The sequence below is a fragment of the Panicum virgatum genome, chromosome 2K (genome assembly GCF_016808335.1).
Source record: "Panicum virgatum strain AP13 chromosome 2K, P.virgatum_v5, whole genome shotgun sequence".
Taxonomy (NCBI): domain Eukaryota; kingdom Viridiplantae; phylum Streptophyta; class Magnoliopsida; order Poales; family Poaceae; genus Panicum; species Panicum virgatum.
In genome coordinates, this window is record NC_053137.1 from 940,445 (window position 1) to 962,627 (window position 22,183).

At 43.8% G+C, this 22,183-nt stretch overlaps 2 protein-coding genes across 2 annotated transcripts in view; both read left to right on the forward strand.

The window, feature by feature from the left end:
* Positions 1–22,183, forward strand: part of LOC120660299 (disease resistance protein RGA2-like) — a 44,637-nt gene that overhangs the window by 11,239 nt on the left and 11,215 nt on the right. The gene's annotated exons all lie outside the window — the stretch shown is intronic.
* On the forward strand, positions 12,768–20,519 carry LOC120660320 (putative disease resistance protein RGA3). Its single transcript, XM_039938806.1, has 2 exons — positions 12,768–12,842; positions 19,121–20,519. Exons 1-2 carry the CDS (start codon positions 12,815–12,817, stop codon positions 20,401–20,403), a joined length of 1,311 nt encoding a protein of 436 aa, XP_039794740.1. The 5' UTR covers positions 12,768–12,814; the 3' UTR covers positions 20,404–20,519.

Consider the following 22,183-nt stretch of genomic DNA (forward strand, 5'->3'; position numbering starts at 1 on the left):
GTGATTCAGATATTATTTTTGGATATACGGCTATTCTTTTCTAGATATCGCATGCGGATTCGGATACGAGAAGAGTATTAACCATCGATATCGGATATCCGATCGGATTACGAATAGTCTAGTCGGATACTAGACTCGGATAATTATATTATACAAAATATATATTAATTAAAAACTAATTAAATCTATAAAATTTATAACCAATTCGTTTCAAATTTCAATAATATGAAATTTAAAATTAGCACCAACATTTTCTAAAAAGATAATCTATCAGTTGGTACTCTATTGGATAAATAAAAAGGTTTCTTTAATTTCTACAATTTATAACTAATTTATTTCAAATTAGGAAAATATAAAATTAGTAGAAATTTTTTCTAAAAATATAATCTATCCATTGATACTCTATTGGAGTTCGATCTTATTTATTCCTATTTTAGATCGAGAACTAAATTTGAACTCTAACAATAATTAGACTTGTTCCATTTTAATAAAAAACTAAATATAGTATAGCGATTCGAACTCTAGCAATAATTTGGTTGCTCCTACATATTTAAGCATGTGGAATAAATGTTGGTTAATCAATCATCTGTATTAAGTTGGTTAATCAATCACGATTTAGTTTGATTCTAGTCCTCTGGAATAGACAAATCGTTCGAGTGGTTTTCAAATATCAATAATGTAATAAGTTATAATAATTAAGTGTCTCCAATCTAAGTTTTTGTAGCAAATTAGAATGTCATTTAATCGAATCTCTCTTATCTATGTGATAGATTAGAAATATTATATAACCATTTGTTAATTTGCTTTGTTAAATACAATCTAGTTTTGAACTCATATGGTGTTCGAATGTTACAATATATGTGATATGAATAAATGTTGCTTTTACTCGATATCTGAAGATATATCAGTGTTCGACATTATCTGTATCCGGCTCGCTTCGACTCCGTATTCAACACATCTATTTGTATTCGTATTTATATCGAGTCCATCCGTGTTTGAATCATCCGAATCTGATAGAAAATGTGAAAACAAATACAATATTGGTGATATCCATCCATCTCTTATCCATTTACATTTTTCCCCGTCCCGCTCTTTCGATCGGGATGGAAGGCGGAGGTGACTGGAGGCAGGCGACACAAAAGTGCGGAGAACAAAACCATAACCAGATGGCATTCTGCATAATTCGTATTCAAAACATTCGGATCACAATTAATAGCCACGATCAAACCAGGAGTCTTTTTGCAAAAATGTCCGGGCCGGGCGCCTGCGGCAAAGAATTCTGCGGCCATCGTCGCCACGCCCACGCATAGCCGCTTTCTTGTACTGGCTAGCTAGGCAAAGCAGCGGCGCATGGCGGCAGCTCTTGGTGGAGGATTCGTCACGGGTCGACGTCGGCAGCAGCGCTCCGGCGGAGGATTGGGGCGGATGAGGTAGACAACTCGATTCAGGGCGGAGTCAATCTGAGGCGAGAACCAGATTCGAGTGGGGAGGATCTGGACAGGACCTCGATAATCAGGCTTGGATTGGATGCCTGGCCACTATCGAGTGCCAATTTCCATCGCCAGTCTCCCTCCTCCAGTACTTGTATCTGAACTCATCTGCTTTCTGTGAAGCTGGTTATCTCGTAAAAAAAAAACCCAGGACTCCAGGTATTCATCCTGTTGGAGGCCAAAATTGGCAATAACCGAGGCCGTCCAGTCTGACCGGTTGGGTCAGATCGGTCTGGGTCTGTAATCCGAGTAGGGTTAGGGTTTTTCGTGTAGAGTTCTATTGTAACCCGATTTGGAAGGGGTACGTCCTCCCCGGCCTAAAAATATAAAGGCTGCGGCCGATTGAGGATTTTCTAACCACAATCGAATCAAAACAATCTCTTTTACTCTTTTACTCAAACCCTAATCTTTTTCAACCCCTTTGCTGTTCTTTGCTCGTCTCTACGGCGTTCAAGGGCGTCTTGAGTGGCCTGCTGACCTCAAGGCAACCCTAGATCTTCAAGCTCCGACGGGGTCCCTCCGAGCTTGAGGTTTTAGGTTTTCGCGAGTTTCTGCGTCCAACCGGTCTGACTGGTTGGAGGGGGCGGTCTGACCGGTCCTGTCTGAAGTCCGGTGGTGAAGATCGTTTGCGATCCGCGCATTCTAGCACACCGGTGTGTTGACCATATTAGCGTCAACATACTTTTTGACGACTCCGCTGGGGAAGAAGAAGCAATCTACGTCGGTTACAATGACCGGTGAAATAGGAGATGCTTCCAAGGTAGATCCGTTGAATGCTATCAATGTCACTTATGAAGATCTATCTGATGAGCAACACCAGAAGTTCGAAGCCGATTTGAAGCGGCAGAACGAGGAGATTAGGGCGAAGATGCTTGCATGCTATGGGAAGACCAGGCAAGGGGTGGTCGAGAAGGAAAAGTTTGTCATGCCGGGGACCCAATCCTCTACACTGCCTGCTCCTCAAGTCGTCAATGTAAGTTCTCCCCCTCAAGATCTATACAACATGTTATTATCTGATCTTGGGAAGAAGATCAATGACGCGCAACTATCCACGCAAAACACTCTGATTGATCTATCTGAGTGTATGGATAGGATGGAGAAGGGTAAGACTATAAATACTGCATACTCTACTAAAGATCTTACCCCTAGTTCGGCAGCTCCTACATCTACAGTTAGTGTGGAATTTGGGATGTCACCGAATTATTTCGTTGGGCAGTCATCACCGCCAGGCGCCGTTCGGCCAACCACGGCCGAACCGGTCAGTTGGGTCGCAACGACCGGTCAGACCGCTGCCTCGGCGGCAGGTGCGGTCAGACCGGTCCCTCAGATCGGTACCATGGTGATGGGCTCGGCGTTTGCTCCGGCGCTTGCGCCAATTTCAAGTTCGGCTGCTCCTGGCCGAACAGATGAGTAGGAGGGTTTCATGCCGCCGTATACCACCAAATCTTACGGCGAACCTCCTTTCCCACCCGCTATGCCACAAGATGTTTGGGATGATTTGACAAAAAGTAATCCCCATCATGCTACACAGACGATGAGTACTACTGAACCAGCAACTAATCGTCTAGCGACAAATGCCCAAACATCTAGTAGCGGGAACTATGAAGCCGATCTTGCTAGGATGAGAGCGGATTTAAATACTTTGCTTGGTACCAAACTTAGTCAGTTGGGTATAAATCCTGGTAGAAATCGGTTGTATCAAAGACCGTACCCCGATACTTATGATTTGGTTCCTTATCGTACGGGGTGGCGCGTTCCCGATTTCATTAAATTTAGTGAGGACGATAATCGGTCAACTTGGGAGCACATAAGCCAATATGTGGCTCAATTGGGTGAAGCTAGTTCTTGTAACTCTTTGCGAGTGCGTTTATTTTCTTTATCATTAACTGGAACTGCTTTTTCTTGATTTTTTGCATTACCCCCAAATTCGGTCTGCTCTTAGAACCAATTAGAACAAAAATTTCATGATCACTTTTATAGTCGGGATAATGAAGCAAAATTGATAGATTTGACATCGATTAAACAAACTAGAGATGAATCGGTATCCGATTACTTCAAGAGGTTTAAAGAGGTGAAAAACCAATGCTTCATTTTGTCGATTTCCGATAAGGATTTGGTAGATGTTGCTCTTAATGGTTTGCACTCATATTTGAAAGAAAAGCTCGAAGGGTTTGATTACTTTAATCTTAATGCTTTGCAACTTCGGGCAATGAACCAATAGTATAAAATTAAAAATTCCAAAGAAGCATATAAGCCTCATCGGTCTAATACTCATATTGTTGAATATGATTCTGATTCTTCAGCCGATGAGGATAATGAGGTCTACACCGCTGAATTTGTTTGGCCATCATCGGCCAAATCTTGTTCTTGTGCATCACTTAAGCCGACTCAAAAGGGTCGGAAAGAAGAGATGAAATTTATATTTGATGTCTCCAAATGTGATCGTATTTTTGATGAATTGTTACGTTTGGGACATATTAAGATTAATCATGTCATACCACCGCTTGAAGAGTTGAAGCGGTGAGCATATTGTAAATTTCATAACTCTCATTCTCATGCGACTAACGATTGCAATGTATTCCGTCGCCAGGTTCAATCGGCCATGAACGAAGGACGTTTGATTTTTCTTGAGATGAAGGTTGATAAGACACCATTTCCTGTTCACACCAACACCCATACCATCGATCTGAGCAATGCAAAGGTGCTGATTTGGCCGGAGCAAGCCGAAGGGGCCAAAGGCAAAAATGTGGTGATTGGTGAAACAAGGCCAAAAAATGTCTATGACAAGATTCTGGCCAGGGAGGTGGTTCTGCAAAAGGCTCCTGATGGAAAGGAGCTAATAAAAATTACTGTCAAAGCTAAAGTGCCCGGGGGGCAAGAGAGTTCTTCTGATGCTGCAAGTCGGCCTGTTGTCCAGGACCGACCGGTCAGACCGGTTTTGCCAACTGGTCAGACCAGTCAGCCCTAGGGACGACCAAGAACTTTCAAGCCCAAGCGCCCGGAAGAGGGGACTTGGAAACAGAATGTGCCAAAGGTCCAGGGAAGGATTGTTGCTCAGAAACCAACCTTTGGCCAGCTTCTGAATAAGTACTCGAAGGCCGCTCAACAAGATCGGCCATTAAAAAAGAGATCTTGGTCACCCCCGCGTCGAGGTGGTCTCCAATTAGGGAAGGGCCCAACAAGTGCAAAGGTGATGTCGTTACCGTGTTCCCACCCCAAAAAGCATATGCTACTATGCCATGGATGCCTCCGGCATCAAATGCTACAAATCCGGTGTGGGAACACGAAGGAGTCTAGATGCAATGCTTCCCAATACCATATCCACCACATTATCAAGGGGAAGGCTCTAGAACGCCGGTGCATGATCGATTGGGCCCACGCCAATCTAGTCAGCAGCAACATGCTGCACCGGTCAGACCAGTCTAGCCTGACTAGTCAGACCGGTCTCAACAGAGGCCGGTCCAATCTCATCCTCCAAGTCAAGAATACCGTGTCAAAAAGAAGGAGGAGGATGTGCAGCCCATGCAAGTGGATTCTGGGAAGACCACCGCCGGTGATGTTGTGAAAATCGGTGATGTGAATGTGGTGGTCAAGGATGTTGGAAAGAAGCCGATGGTGTTTGGCAAATTGGCTCAAACTGATTCCCAGAAGCATATGTTGGCCAATGATCATGAGGCCAGCAGCAGTGGCTCGGCGAGCAAATATAATCAACCTAGATGGTGCCCGCCAGGTTTAAGCCACTCACAGAAGAGAAGGTTGCAGCGTTTGAGGCGCCAGGAGCAGAAGGAGCAAGAGGCCGAAAAGCTCAGGGATGAGCACTTCAATAAATATCGGCCAATGGTTCCTCAAGGAAAAGAGTGGCGAGCCAAGCACACTGTGCAGTCAACAGGACTGGTCAAACCGCTCCAGGTGACCGGTCTGACCGGTGCAGAGGACCGGTCTGACCGCCAGGTGCAACCGGCCAGGCCGGTTGAGTAGATAGCCGAAGCAACTACTTCGGCTTCACCCGATGAAGTTCCAGCAGTTCCTGCAGCTTTAGGTGATGAGGAATTGGTAGATTATGAGGCTTCTCCAGAGCGCAGCAACATGGAGATAAATGTTGTGTGTTTCTCCGAAGAATACTACGTTGTTTTGGAGGAAGAGGAGGCAGCTCATCTGGACTTCGGGCCACGTGAGGCCGTATTCCAGAAGCCTATGGAATCGGACAATCATTTGAAGGCCCTTTACATGAGAGGTCATATCAATGGAAGGCCGATTTCTCGTATGCTTGTTGATGGAGGGGCAATTGTAAATTTGATGTTCTATTCATTATACAAGAAGCTTGGAGGGACGGATGAAGAGCTGATCAAGACGAACATGACGGTCAGCGGTGTGGGTGGAGGCGACCCTATTGGTGCTAAAGGGGTGGCTTCCATGGAGTTGACCGTGGGGAGCAAGACGTTAGCAACAGCCTTCTTCGTCTCCAAGGTGCAAGGTAATTTTAGCTTGATACTTGGACGTGATTTGATTCATGCCAATCAATGTGTGCCTTCTACCTTGCATCAAATTCTTATTCAGTGGATCGGCGATGAGATTGAGGTAGTCCATGGCGACACTTCATCCTTCATTGCAACCGCCGATTCCAACACTCTTGGTGTGCATGATGATATCAAGTGTCACTCGGGGTTGGATTTGTCTAATTTCGAGCTGATCAGTTGCACCAAGGATGGGTTCGTGCCTGCTACTCTAAAACCGATGGATAATCGACTGCATTATTGCAAATAAAATGAGTGCAGCAAGCAACTCAGGCGAGACCGGTCAGACCGGATGTCCAGACCAGTCAGATTGGCACGCAGAGCTGACTGGTCAGACCGGTCAGTTTAACTGGTCTGACCGGTCTGATGCAGACTGGTTGATGGAAAGGATTGAGCACTATCGGTCGCGGATGAACGATATGTGTGAGGCCATTGAAGACACTGAAGACATGGATAAATTAGGCCAGAGGTTTACGTCGGCTGATCCTTTAGAAAAGAAAGATATTTGAGATGGTAGCGTTTCTAGGCCGACTTTTGTAGATGCAAATTTATCGGCCGAATATAAAGCCGACTTAATAAAGTTATTGAAAGAGTACGTGGATTGATTTGCATGGAGTTATTCTGAAATGCCTGGCTTAAGTTGTGATTTTGTTGAGCATCGGCTGCCAACTAAGGCCGGTTTTAGACCTTATAAACAACCTGCTAGGCGACTTAATCCTGCAATGAATGACCGAATTAAAGAAGAAATTAATCGCTTACTAGAAATTGAATTTATTCGGTCTTGTCGATATGCGGAGTGGATCTCTAATATTGTGCCCGTTGAGAAGAAAGATTCGGGTAAGATTAGAGCGTGCATTGATTTCAAAAATCTTAATAAAGCTACTCCTAAAGATGAATATCCTATGCCTATTGCCGATATGTTGATTAATAAAGCTTCCGGACATCGTGTTATTAGTTTTCTTGATGGTAATGCTGGTTACAATCAAATATTTATGGCCGAAGAAGATATGTCTAAAATGGCCTTTAGATGTCCGGGATTTATCGGTTTGTTTCAATGGGTTGTCATGACTTTTGGTTTGAAAAATTCTGGTGCTACTTATCAAAGGGCTATGAATTTAATCTTCCATGATTTACTTGGTGTTATATTAAAAGTTTATATTGATGATATTGTGATTAAATCGGCCGGTTTAGGTAATCATTTGGCTGATTTAAGGTTGGCTCTTGAAAGAATGCGTCGGTATGGTTTGAAGATGAATCCACTCAAATGTGCTTTTGGAGTATCGGCTGGGAAGTTCTTGGGCTTTATTATTCATGAGAAAGGCATAGAGATTGATCCAAAGTGAGTTGAAGCCATGAAGCGTGTTGAGGCTCCGATTTGTAAGAAAGATTTGCAGAAATTCTTGGGCAAGGTGAATTATTTGAGAAGATTTATATTTAACTTGTTCGGGAAGATTGATTCTTTTACTCCTATTCTTCGGTTAAAAGATGAAGCCGAATTTACTTGGGGGGCAGAACAACAAGAGTCATTTGAGAAGATTAAGAATTATTTGTCTTTGCCGCCGGTGCTTAAGACGCCTAGGAGAGGGGTTCCTTTCAGGCTTTATGTGGCTGCAGAAGATAAAATTATTGGTGTTATTTTGGCTCAACAGACCGAAGGGAAGGAGTAAATTATTACTTATTTGAGCCGACGACTCATTGATGCGGAAACGAGGTATACATTTATTGAAAAATTGTGCTTATCATTATACTATGCTTGTACCAAGTTGTAGCGAAAATGGCCTCTAATGCCATATTTCAATATAATGTTTTGGTGATTGATATAGATAACACAACACTTGGACTAATATGATTGTTAAGATGACCATTCTCAAGCTTTTAGGTTCAAGTGATGACAAAGAGAAGATAGGCGTAGCTAGGCCCGAAGGGCCACCCCTACGAGGGTTCCGCTTCGGTTAAACAGATCGTGAAGAAATCCAAGTGTTAAACCGTGAAGAAACCTCTTCGGTCCAAAGGACAAGAATTAAAGAGACCGTGAAGAAATCCAAGTCGAAAAGATCAAAACAAAGACAATTTGCTATCTCCGGTTAAACCGATGATGAGGAAATTGCACTCATCGGTGCAATGAACACAGAAGCTGTGAGCTAGGGTTTGGCACAAGATTAACTGGTGTTGGGTGTTTTACACTCAACGGTGTAATGGACTTGAAGGCCGAAGAAGCAGCAGGAGTTTTACAGGCACCGGTTAAACCGGTGATGAAGGCAAAGTGAACGTCGGTGTAATTGTCCAGAGAGTTAGTTTTTCAGGAATCATGGGACAGTTACATTCACCGGTTAAACAGACGATACGTCGGTTAATTGCCCGTACAACTAACGGCTAGTTTTTCAAGTGGGCAGATTACATTCACCGGTTGAACCGACGATGGCTATTGGAGGAGCGTCGCATTAACCGGCGTTACGAGCTTTTTCTGTCAGCTTTCCTCCAACGGCTAGTTTAAGGGGTTGGGCTATATATATATGCCACCCCACGCCTCATTTGGGTGTGCTGGAGTTGCTGAAGAGATAGAGAAGTCTACTACACTTGAAGAACATCTCCAACCACCATAGAGCTTCATTGTACATCATATAAGCTTAAGCACTCTTGCGAGAGTAGGCTTAGTGCTTGTAATAGGGAATAGTTCTTGCGAGACCTCCCTTGAGCAAAGTCTTGCTGCGGCAAGCAATCGTGTACTCGTCGTGTGATCCTCCGACTTGGTGTGGAGAGGCAACGACACTTTGTGCGGGGAAGGAGACCCCTCTTGATGAGAAGCTCCAATAGTGAAGACGGTGCCGTTGGTGACGCTTTGAGAGTGACGGTGGCGGTGGCCTTGTCTCGGTGACTTGGCGCCACTTAGCCTTTGCTTACCGGGAGCCTTGGTGGCGAACGCAAGACAGTGATCAAGCGAAGAGACTCGGCATCACACTTGTTCTTGTTGGATAAGTGGCCGTGGACGTAGGGAGGGACTTGGTGTCCTAACCGAACCACGTTAAATCGTGTGTCTTGGTGTCTTCATGGGAGTTTGCATATTCTCTCCTTTACCTCTTTACTTACCATATTACATTTCCGCATTTACTCTTTCTTGCGTGCCTTTACTTTCCTAGTTAGTTTGATTAGGATTGGCTATAGGGTGCAAGTCTTTTAGGGGTAAGTAGAGAGTAGCATAGATAAACCTTAGTCATAACTAGCATGTGTAGGACGTGTTAGGTTTATCTTATGCAAATAGATTGAGCCCTAAGTTAGAAAGCGATTAGCGACCCTATTCACCCCCTCCCCCTTTAGGGTCGGACACCCCGGTGATCCTTACACAAGTTGAGACATTATTTGTTATCTAGCACATGCATAGTTACTTGTCAAGCCTACGTTATTAAGCATATGTTGCAAAAGCCGATTTTGAGTGGGAGAATCGGCAAATGGGCTTATGCACTTATAGAATATGATTTGTCCTATGAGTCTTTGAAATCCGTAGAAGACAAAATTGTAGCAGATATTATTGTTGAACATCGGATTAATGATGAATATGATTTGGAAGTCGGCTATATTACTTGCACACCATGGAAATTATACTTTGATGGATCGGTTTCTGATGATGGGCGAGGAGTTGGCATTGGCAATGTTCTCATCTCTCCAAGTGGTGCTGTTTTTGAATTATCAAACCGATTGGAAGAATTTTGCACAAACAATCAAGTTGAATATGAAGCACTTCTATTTGGCTTGGAGTTTTTGCAATCCATGGGCGTGAAGCATGTTGAAACCTTTGGTGATTCACTTCTGGTGGTGCAGCAAGTATCCAAGGTATGCCAATATTACAATGGAGTTTTAAATGCATATCTTGATAAATGTCTTGATATTATCTCTTGCTTCGATGAATTTGTAATTCGACAAATTTTGAGAGAAGATAATGAAAAGGCTAATGCTTTGGCTCAACAAGCATGCTATAATGTGACGAAGAAATATTTCAACATTAGAAAGCCGATGTGGATTAAAGCCGAGTCACTGGTTCTGGACGAACCGGTCCGACCGGTCGCTGAGACCGGTCTGACCGCTCCGACCGGTCTGACTAGTCAGGAGACCGGTCTGACCGCTGAGGGCGGCATGAATAGCAATTCGGCCAAAAATTCTACTCAAAGGGTTGAGGCCGAAGTGCAAGATTGGAGGGTGCCTATCATATCATATTTAAAGGACCCTGGTCGTGGTGGAGAAAGAAATATTCGGCGTTTGGCATTTAAATATATTTTGATTGACGATGAGCTTTATCGTCGAACCGCCGATGATGCTCTTCTCAAGTGTTTGGGTACCGATCAGACCCGCGTTGCTATGGGAGAAGTGCATGAAGGCATCTGTGGTACACATCAATCGGCTCCTAAAATGAAGTGGTTGCTTAGGAGAGCCGGTTTTTATTGGCCAAGTATGATTTCGGATTGCTTTAGATATTATAAAGGATGTGAAGAATGTCAGCGGTTTAGCGATATTTAGTTGGTGCCCGCTGTGTTATTGCATCCTATTATTAAGACTTGGCCATTCAGAGGATGGGGTTTGGATTTCATTGGTCAAATTAACCCTCCTTCTTCAAAGGGGCATCGCTTCGTGTTGGTGGCAACGGATTATTTTACTAAATGGACCAAAGCGGTACTTTTGAAGAATATGACACATAGAGAAGTAATTGAGTTCATTACGGAGCATATTATTCATAGATTTGGCATTTCTCAGACTTTGACAACGGATCAAGGTTCGTCATTTATTTCAAAGGAGGTACGAGAATTTGCCGAATCTAATAAAATTAAGATACTCAATTTATCTCCATATTATGCTCAGGCCAATGGTCAGGCCGAGTCTAGTAACAAAATTTTGATAAGGCTCATCAAGAAAAAAATAGAAGAGACTACTAGGAGGTGGCATGAGGTTTTATCCAAAGCATTATGGGCTCATCGTATATCTAGATATGGTGCTACTAAAGTTACTCCTTTACTCCTTTTGAGCTTGTTTATGGTCAAGAGGCCATTTTACCCATTGAGGTAAATCTGGGCGCTTATAGATTGGCTAAACAAAATGATTTTTCTGCTGTTGATTATCATGACTTGATGATGAATAATATTGATGAAGTAAGCGACAAGCGGTTGCAAGCTTTGAAGGAAATTGAGAAGGACAAGCTTCAGGTGGCTAGAGCTTACAACAAGAAGGTAAGAGCTAAATCTTTTAATGTTTGTGAGTTGGTTTGGAAGACAATTCTGCCTCTTGGGATAAAGAGCAATAAGTTTGGCAAGTGGTCGCCATGTTGGGAAGGTCCATACAAGATTGTCAAGGTTATCTTCAGGAATTCTTATATGGTGGAGACGCTGCAAGGAGAACGTCTACCCAGGGCGCTGAATGGAAGGTACTTGAAGAAATACTACCCAAGTGTTTGGCAAAACGCTTGAAGATGAAGACGCGTATTTGGATATCGCCCTTAGCATTATTTTCAGACCAGTGCTGGATTTGTAATTCTGTATTCTTAGAGCATGTTTAGGTATTTGCTTTTTGGCTTGCATAGCTCACCAAAAAGGCAGGGGGCATGTGTTGGAGGCCAAAATTGACAATAACCGAGGCCGACCGGTCTGGGCTTGTAATCCGAATAGGGTTAGGGTTTTTCGTGTAGAGTCCTATTGTAACCCGATTTGGAAGGGGTGCATCCTCCCCGGCCTATAAATATAAAGGCTGCGGCTGATCGAGGGTTTTCTAATCACAATCGAATCAAAACAATCTCTTTTACCCTTTTACTCAAACCCTAATCTTTTCCAACCCCTTTCCTATTCTTTGCTCGTCTCTACGGCGTTCAAGGGCGTCATGAGTGGCCTACCGACCTCAAGGCAACTCTAGATCTTCAAGCTCCGACAGGGTCCCTCCTGAGCTTGAGGTTTTAGGTTTTCGCGAGTTTCTGCGTCCGCTGGTGACCGGTCCTGTCTGAAGCCTGCTGGTGAAGATCGTTTGCGATCCGCGCGTTCTAGCGCACCGGTGTGTTCACCAGATTAGCGTCAACACATCCCTACTCTGAAAATTCCAAACATCTCGCTGCTCCAATCTGAAGCGTAGCTCTGTTTTTCCTCATGTAATTTGCTCTCACCATTCATCCTTTTCAGCCCATCGAATTTCACCAAAAAGGGGTGTGTATCTGAAACCTGAAAACTATCAAAATGCACTTCAGATATCCACTCCGGTCTTTTTGCCCCCCGAGATGAGCCGGACATAAGCAAAGGCCTATCCACTCCGGTCTTTTTGCCCCCCGAGATGAGCCGGACATAAGCAAAGGCCTGAGAGTCAAGGACTGACCCTTCCTTTTTTTTTTGATGAAAAGTACTGACCCTTTCTCAGCTGCTGGTGCTGTTTGTTGACAATGACGCAGAGGAAACGTGAATCAGGGGAAGGCCCAAGGGTCAATGATGAAACATCTCGTGCATGGACTTTGGACTGACCTTTTGCACACTTTGAACTAGCAAAATAGCAATATCTTTCTTTCTCGCTTGTTCTTAATACATCAGTGATCTCCTTAAAGTCTTATATATGCCAAAGCCATCTCATGCTATTATCCAAAGCTGCATTTATAACTCTCTAACATCAGCTGGGTTATCTTCCTGAGGTGAGATTTCCCTAATGGATATTATTCTTTCCGCAGTCCTGGGTGAACTAGCCTCTAGATCCATAAACTTCTTCATCACAAAAAGCTGCAAGCCAAAGGCACCGGATGTGGAGGACAACCTGCAAAGGTCTCTCCTTCGGGCACAGGTTATCATCGATGAGGCCATGGGACGCGACATCACGAACCAAGCTATGCTCCAGCAACTGGAGATGCTGAGGGATGCCATGTACCAAGCCTGTTACATGCATGACACCTTCAGGTACCAATCTCACGGTGAGGACGATGCCAAAGACCAGGTTGTGAGTCATCCTTTCTCTCTGTCCAAAGTAGATTATCTGAAAGGAATAGGTTCTTCCAATAGAAAGACACTGATTTTGGAACAACTGAAAGACACACTTGACAATTTGAACTGTATGATCCTTGATACAAAAGAGCTGGCTGTGTTCATAACGAGCTACCCTCGCCTCTACCGCCAGCCATATAGCATGCATCTACTGCTAGGCAACTGCATGTTCGGCCACCAGATAGAAGCAGAGCTTGTCCTCAATTTCCTATTGCACACACAGCCTCATGGTGCTGAAGAATTGGAGGTCCTGCCAGTTGGGGTCCCGGCAAAGTTGGCAAGAGCACCCTTGTCGCACATGTTTGCAATGATGAAAGAGTCCGTGATCGTTTTTCTAAAATAATGTTTGTGACTGACCATGATTTCAAAGATAAAAAGTTAAACAATCTTGGGGAAAGATGTCTCATGAAATATCAGAATTCCATGGTGAACAAAGATGGGAGACTGCTAATAGTCGTTGAGGTGGCTGGGGACATCAATCAAAGTGAGTGGAAGAGATTGTTTGCTGCTTCGAAACGGTGGATGACAAGTGGTAGCAAAATCATAATCACAAGCCGGTCCGACAAGATCACAGAGCTTGGAATGACAAGGGCAGTTACACTGAAATATCTGTCCGACGAAGCATACTGGTACTTCTTTAAGACACTTACATTTGGAAGCACAGATCCCATGATGCACCCAAGGATGGTTTACCTGGCCATGGAGATAGCCAGGACGTTTAAAGGACCTCTCATTAGTGCAACAAACACTGCACGTTTACTTAGGGACAAATTTGACATCCACTTTTGGCGCAAGCTTTTGGTCTTTATGAGAGGTTTCACCAAGTGGCATGTCTCCACATTTGGTGAGCATCCATCTGATGCTCTGAACCAAAATAGACCTGTGCATCTTGGAAGAATGCTTAGAACTTCTGAAGAGATCGTGGTTCATCATCAGTATGAGCGATCTTCTCAAGAGGAGATTCCGAAGATAGAGTTGCGATGTGTGATGTATGGAAGTGTTAAGCCTCCTACTGGGAGGTTTGATGCCCTATTATGTAGGTCGCCAATACCACCCTACTACAACTATATCTATACTTGTGAGGTTCGAGATCTGAAAACATCTGCTAAGAGGAAGCGTTCTTAATTAATTGTGACATTTTGAAGCTTCTTAGAGAGAGAGAGAGAGAGAGTGTACATCTTTACATGTTATAAACATAGTATTAAAAAATGATGATATGATGTCACATGTTAAGACCTTGCCCTATGTAAGTTTCAAGTGATCGTTACCAGTAAGTGGATGAATGAAATCAATACTTTCATGCTGTAAAAAGAATCCCTTCTCAGTGGTTTTATTTTATGTGGATGTGTCTCCTCATCAGTTGATTGATATATTGTTATCTGTCAATCACCCTGTTCTCATTTTTAAATCTCGCCGGGTGTCGCCTTCGTTGCGCTGAGCAGGAAGCCGCGCGGCCGGCGGCCATGTCACACCCTGAAATTTTTGAATTTTAGGATGTGATTGAAATTAAAAATAAAACAACAATTTTCTCATAATTTTAAAAATTTTCTAACATTTGTTTTCTTCACAGAGAATTTAGTGTAAGAGAAAAAAATATTGGTTGTTTTCCAAATTAATTGAGGTTGTTTTGTTTGTGTTGCATTCATGCTGAAACGCATTGTTTTATTGTTTGTTGTCAAATTTGAATTTGAATTCTCTGAATTTGAGTTTGAATTGAATGTGTTTGAATCTTTTCCAAAAAAAAGAAGGCAAAACCTTTCTTTTCTCTCCCTGGCTTTCAGCCCAGCCCATCTCGCTCTCCCTCGCTTTTCCTCTCCTTGCGGCCCAATCCCGCCGGCCCACCTTCTACCCAGCCCAGCCCGCTCCACTCTCTCCCTCTCACCCTCACCGCCAGGCGGGCCCCACCCGTCAGGCGTCTCTTCCTCCGCGTGCTGGAGCCGAACTCGAGCAGAGTCCTGGAACCGCCCGCTCCGCCGCGGCCTTCCTTGGCCCGCACATCGAGGCCCAGTCTCCGCCCCTATATAAAGCAACCGTAGTCGCCCCTTGGGCCCCCTTCGAGCCACAGCCGCCGCTTTTGGCCTCAAACCCTAGCTCAAGCGCCGCCATTGCCGAGCTCGTGAGCTCACCGCCACGCCGCCGTTCCATCGCTCCCTGGCCACCTTCGAGACTTCCAGGAGCTTCGCGTCGAGGTGAGGCACGCCACAGACCACTTTTCCCTCTCCCTCACGTCACTTCGCCCCGCTCTAGCTCGCCGGAGCTAGGCGCCCGCACACCACCGCGGAACGCCCTGTTCCTCTCGCCATGACCCCGAACCGAGCCCACAATCATTTCTGCCAAGATCTCCTCGTGCTCCCAGGCCAACCCATGCTCGAATCCGTGCCCTGGCGGCCGTTTTCGGCCAAGTCCGGCGAGCCTTCCGCCGCTCGCCGCCGTGCGCCGCCGCCTGTCGTCGCCAGCGCCGCCGCCCCTTTGCCCGATCCATCGTGAGCCGTTCGATGGAGATCCAACAATCCAGATCGGATCGGACATGAGTCAAATCCAATCCATACCAGTCAACCCTCTAGCATTTTTCAAAAGAGCCCCTCCGTTTTAGGGAAATCAACCCGCAGTCCATGCCAGCTCAAAAATATTTACAAACCAGTCCTATTTCTTTTGTTTTAACCCCTGGACTTTTGTAAAATAGAACCCGCCATCCTTAGCCTATAGTTTTTCATGCTAGCCCCTAAAGTTTAGGTTTAATTATGTTTTAGCCCTTGGTTTCTTCACTCAGAGCCCCTGTTCTTTTTAAAACTCTTACAAATAAGCCCCTGAAACCCTATTTTAGCCATAACTTCTTTGGTTTAGTTCCGTTTTCATCAATTCTTGCGCTCATGTGATCCTTGGAACGTGTGTGATAGCTTTATCACCTTGCTATCCTCTGTGAGAACATTTTGTTGTGTCTTGCCAATCTTTTCTTCTAGTTCTTTATCTTTTGGTTAATCGCGACTAGATTCCTAAACCCCTGTTTAGCCTTTTGAATCGTCGTTTTAGGTCCGTTTCGATCCGTTCTTGTTGCGTAGTTTTGCTTTTCATGTTTCTTGCACTCTCATAACCATATAAGCGAGCCTTATCCTTTAGTACGTTCTTTTAAAGCCTTTCTTTGTTTTGGTGTATTGTTCTTAGATGTATCTTCTTGTTTTCTTTGTATGTTTGCTCGATGATTGCTCCGAGTAGAAGGATCACTGTTTGAAGATTGAAGATCAAGATTTGCTAGTGAGCAAAAGCTGAGGAGCAGTAAGAGTACCTTTTTCGTTGGAGAAAGGCAAGTGACCCTAACCATCTTTCTGTCTATGCTTATTTACAAGAATACTTTGTTTAATTGGAACATGGAGAATCACCCAAAAAAACTGTACAACCACAATACCATATGGCTCTGGTTTTGGCTAAGTAATTAGATGATCTATATGTTGTATTGGGGTGGCTTGATTGGTGGATTTTGGGTTACCGAAAATTGATGGAGCGGGTGAAGGGAGCTGCGTCTTCTGAGGTACCGCAAAGGTAGGTACCAACACATACATTTAGGGATTCTTCGGAAAGGCCTCGTAGCGTCCCTATGCAATCACACCTCGGAAGTGTGGTATTGTGCCTAGCTAGCACATTGCGTGGTTGCGTTCAAAGTTCTTCGGAACTTTTACGCGAATTGTAGTAAAAGTGTACAACCTCTACAGAGTGTAAAACTGATATATCAGCCGTGCTCACGGTCAAGAGCGACTTGGACCCTCACATGATTAATTTAACTTAAAAATGGACGTAAATTATTATCTGGTTATTTCTTGTGGCCTTGCTGAGTACCAACCATAAGTGTACTCATCCTTACTTACTGCTACTCAGAAGAGAAAATTGCTGTGAAGTCTTTTGAAGATGAAGCTGAATTCTAGGCGTACGCAACCCCCAGTCGATTGCCTGTAAAGTTTGGAGTCTTCGTTTTTAGAATAAGCTGTATAACTCTGATAATTAATATTTGTTGTATTTCTCTTTTTCATAATACTGTTACTGATTATTCACTTATAATGTCTCTATATGTATGAAACTTGATCCTGGCATACATATAGTTATGCATTCGGTTTTGTCCTTAAAACTGGGTGTGACAGGCCGGCTCGCCGGGCGTGGAGCCACGCGCCCGCATCGCGTCGAGCAGGAAGCGCCGCGCCTGGCGGCAGCGCTCGCTGCTTGTCCGCCAGGGGAACACAGAGACCCTCGCTCACGGTCACGAACACACAAAATATTTGTTGCGTGGACCCGTTTGATCTACTAACACATGGGACGTCCTTGTGCGTTGATTCTCAATCCAACGAGCCACAACGCTGACTGATGGATAAACAAAATTTCAATCGTTTGACAACAAGCAAATCTGTTTATTTTACCCTGATAGACTAGGTCTGTTGACTTATATCTTATTTAATATAGTGTATATAGATTGAATATAGATTTGTTTTTGGAGCATAATTGCAAATAATTACTGTCATAGCTTAATTAGATCTCCGATGGACACATTGCTTATATAGTGTAAAATGCACTTAGAAGTGCCTGAAAGCCTGAATTTACCTGTCCACTGCGCTCAGCCCACTTCGATGTTCATTTTGGTGCAATCTTGAAAGCCTGAATTTCCGTGATCGTTTTTCTAAAATCATGTTTGTGACTGACCATGATTTCAAAGATAAAAAGTTGAACAAATCTTGGGGACAGATGTTTGATGAAATATCAGAATTCCATGGTGAACAAAGATGGGAGACTGCTAATAGTCATTGAGGTGGCTGGGGATTGCAATGAAAGTGAGTGGAAGAGATTGTTCGCTGCTTCTAAATGGTAGCAAAATCATAATCACAAGCCGGTCCGACAAGATCACAGAGCTTGGAATGACGAGGGCAGTAACCTTGAAATATCTGTCCGACGAAGCATACCAGTACTTCTTCAAGACACTTACGTTTGGAAGCACAGATCCCATGATGCACCCGAGGATGGCTTACCTGGCCATGGAGATAGCCAGGACGTTTAAAGGCTGTATCATTAGTGCAACAGTCCTTGCATGTTTTTTGAGGGACAACTTTGACATCCACTTTGGGTGCAAGTTTTTGGTCTTTCTAAGAGGTTACATCAAGTTGAATGTCTCCAAATTCGGTGAGCATCCAACTGACGCTCTGAACCAAAATAAACCTGCACGCCTTGGAAGAATGTTTAGAACTTCTAAAGAGGTCGTGGTTCATCATCAGTATGAGCGCTCTTCACAAGAGGAGATTCCGAAGATAGCGTTGCAAAGTGTGATGTATGGAATTGTTAAGCCTCCTGCTGGGAGGTTTGAAGCCCTAGCATATAGGTCCCCAATACTGCCCTACTACAACTATATCAATACTTGTGAGGTTCGAGATCTGAAGACCACATCTGCTAAGAGGAAGCGTTCTTAATTAATTTTGACAATTTGAAGCTTCTTTAAGAGAGTGTGTGCACACACATCTGTACATGTTATAAACATAATATTGAAAAAAATGATGATATGATGCCACATGTTATGACCTTGCCATATTTAAGTTCCAACTTTCAAGTGATCGTTACCAGAAAGTGGATGAAGGAAATTAGTACTTCATAGTGAAATTAAAGCTGTACGAGGGAAGAATGCAGTAGCTTGGTCTACTTGCTGTCGGCCAATCCTAGCTGTTATTGATCTGATGCTGGCCGGATTTGCTCTTAGAACGAGATGGTTGTGGTTACAGCATACTGGTGCTGAGCGATCCTGGGCGCAACTGCAGATCGATGTTGAACCTGAAGTTAGAGCTTTCTTCAGTGCTTCGGTAACCGTCCAGGTGGGGAACGGCGAGAGCACTCTGTTTTGGCTGCATGCCTGGATTCAGGGCCGATCATTTGCTTTCTATAAAGCTGGTTATGTCGATAAAAAAAAAACTCCTCCAGGTATTCATCCCTACTCTGAAAATTCCAAACATCTCTCTGCTCCAATCTGAAGCGTAGCTCTGTATTTCCTCATGTAATTTGCTCTTACCGTTCATCCTTTTCAGCCATCTAATTTCACCAAAAAGGAGTGTGTATATGAAAACCAGGAAACAATCTAAATGCACTTCAGATATCCACTCCGGTCTGCTCCAGCAGCTGGATATGCTGAGGGATGCCATGTACCAAGCCTGTTACATGCATGACACCTTCATGTACCAATCTCACAGCGAGAAGGATGCCAAAGGTCAAGTTGTGAGTCATTCTTTCTCTCTGTCAAAAGTAAATCATTTGAAAGTAATAGATTCTTCTAGTAGAAACACACTGATTTTGAAACAACTGCAAGACACTCTTGACAATTTGAACTGTATGATCCTTGATATGAAAGAGCTGGATGTGTTCATGACAAGCTACCCTCGCCTCTACCGCCAGCCATATAGCATGCATCTACTGCTAAGCAACTGCATGTTCGGCCGCCAGATGGAAGCAGAGCTTGTCCTCAGTTTCCTATTGCACACACAACCTCATCATGGTGCTGAAGAATTGGAGGTCCTGCCAGTTGTTGGTCCAGGCAAAGTTGGCAAGAGCACCCTTGTTGCACATGTTTGCAATGATGAAAGAGTTCGTGGTCATTTTTCAGAAATCATGTTCTTGAAGGACCATGATTTGAAAGATGAAAAGTTGACCTTTCTTGTGGAAAGATGTATGAAGAAACATCGAAATTCCTTGTTGAACAAAGATGGGAGAATGCTAGTTGTTGTTGAGGCAGCTGGAGACATGAACATAGATGAGTGGAAGAGGTTTTATGCTGCTTCAAAACGGTGTATGAGAAGTGGTAGTAAATTCATAATCACAAGCCGGTTTGACAAGATCACAAAGCTTGGGACGGTGGGGGAAGTAACACTGAAATATCTGTCCGACGAAGCATACTGGTACTTCTTCAAGACACTTACGTTTGGAAGCACAGATCCCAAGATGCATCCGAGGCTTGTTTACATGGCCATGGAGATAGCCAGGATGCTGAATCGATGTCTCTTAGGTGCCACCGCTACTATCTGCATGCTGAGGGACAACTTTGACATCCCCTTTTGGTGCAAGTTTTTAGCCTTTCTGAGAGGTTTCATGAAGTGGCACGCCTCCACATTTGGTGATCATCCATCTGATGCTCTGAACCAAGATAAACCTGGGCATCTTGGAAGAATGTTTAGAACTTCTGAAGAGATCATGGTTCATCATCAGTATGAGCGCTCTTCTCAAGAGGAGATTCCGAAGATAGCGTTGCAATCTGTGATGTATGGAAGTGTTAAGCCTCCTGCTGGGAGGTTTGATGCCCTAGCATGTAGATCCCCAATACCGCCCTACTACAACTATATCTATACTTGTGAGGTTCGAGATATGAAAACCACATGTGCTAAGAGGAAGCGTTCTTAATTAATTTTGACATTTGAAGCTTCTTTAAGAGAGAGTGTGTGTACACATCTGTACATGTTATAAACATAATATTCAAAAAATGATGATATGACGCCACATGTTATGACCTTGCCATATTTAAGTTCCAACTTTCAAGTGATCGTTACCAGAATGTGGATGAATGAAATTAATACTTCATAGTGAAATTAAAGCTGTACAAGGGAAGACTGCAGTAGCTTGGCCTACTTGCTGTCGCCCAATCCTAGCTGGAGGTCTCAGTATTATTGATCTGATGCTGGGCGGATTTGCTCTTAGAACGTGATGGTTGTGGTTACAACGTACTGATGCTGAGCGATCCTGGGCGCAACTGCAGATCGATGTTGAAACTGAAATTAGAGGTTTCTTCAGTGCTTCGGTAACTGTCCAGGAGGGGAACGGAGAGAGCACTCTGTTTTGGCTGCATGCCTGGATTCAGGGCCGATCATAAAGCTGGTTATCTCGTTAAAAAAAAACTCTTCCAGGTACATCTCTACACGGAAAATTCCAAACATCACTCTGCTCCAATCTGAAGCGTAGCTCTGCTTTTCCTCATGTAATTTGCTCTCACCGTTCATCCTTTTCAGCCCATCTAATTTCACCAAAAAGGAGTGTGTATTTGAAACCTGAAAACAATCTAGATGCACTTCAGATACCCACTCCAGTCACCCCCCCCCCCAAATCTAGATGCGCCAAGGACACTTGAGAAATCGGTGGTGATAGCTTCAAATCTCATAATACTCTGTACTTGTTTGCGGTCAGATACAGAGTCCACAACAAATGGTAGTTTGTGTTGCTTTTTTTTTTGTTAGTGTTGCTGTTTTCATCTTCGTTGAGGTCGACAGGTCGTCAGTCTGTCTCAGTGTTCTGAACTTGATGTATCCGTTTCGGAGTCTGTAGCCTACGTGCTGCTCTGGGTGTCTGTAACTTTGGCTGGAACCATCCACCTTGGATGAGTGAGGCCGGTTTCCCTTATCTAACAAAAAAAAGTTATCATGTATATATATGCTCAAAGATCCAATATATCCATGCTAGACAAACGAGTTGGGTCAGGTCCTATATAAGCACGCATGATTATATTCAGCTAAGTTACCCGGATATGGATACGTGTATCGGTATCGAGGCCGATACGGATACGCCGATACGGCACTCTCCCAAAAAACTCCGATACGTGGATACGTTTCAATTTTTTTAATAAAATTAAATAAAGACAATGCATATCAAAGTTGACAACAATAAGAAATCGATGTTCAACATAGAGATAGCAGTCAATACAAATACATAACAGGTGCTTCATGGTTCGATGTTCAACATAGGTAAATAGCTTATAGCAGTCAATACAAATACATAATAGGTGCTTCATGGTTTAATTTTTCTTGACAGCTTGGAGTTCAATGCTTCATAGTTTATTTTTCTACATCCTCAACAGGTGCTTCATTCTCTTCCAGGCTGACAACCTCAAGACCAAAGGACACAGCTTGCAATTCAGGCTCATCAAGGGAGAGTTCAGCCACTTCAAGAAGACCTACACCAGCCATAGTGTCAAAAGAATCTCCTCCCACATCCCACATTCTTGTCTCTCCTGTTTTGTATGCATCTGTTTTTTCTTGACATATGCCTCAGATTTGAGTGCACAAAGACCAAATCTTCAGCCCTCTCTGGAGTTAAGGCATTTCTTTTGACACTATGTATGAAGCTATATGTACTCCAATTGCGTTCACAGCAAGAAGATGAGGCTGGTTGGTTAATCAATTTGATCACCAAA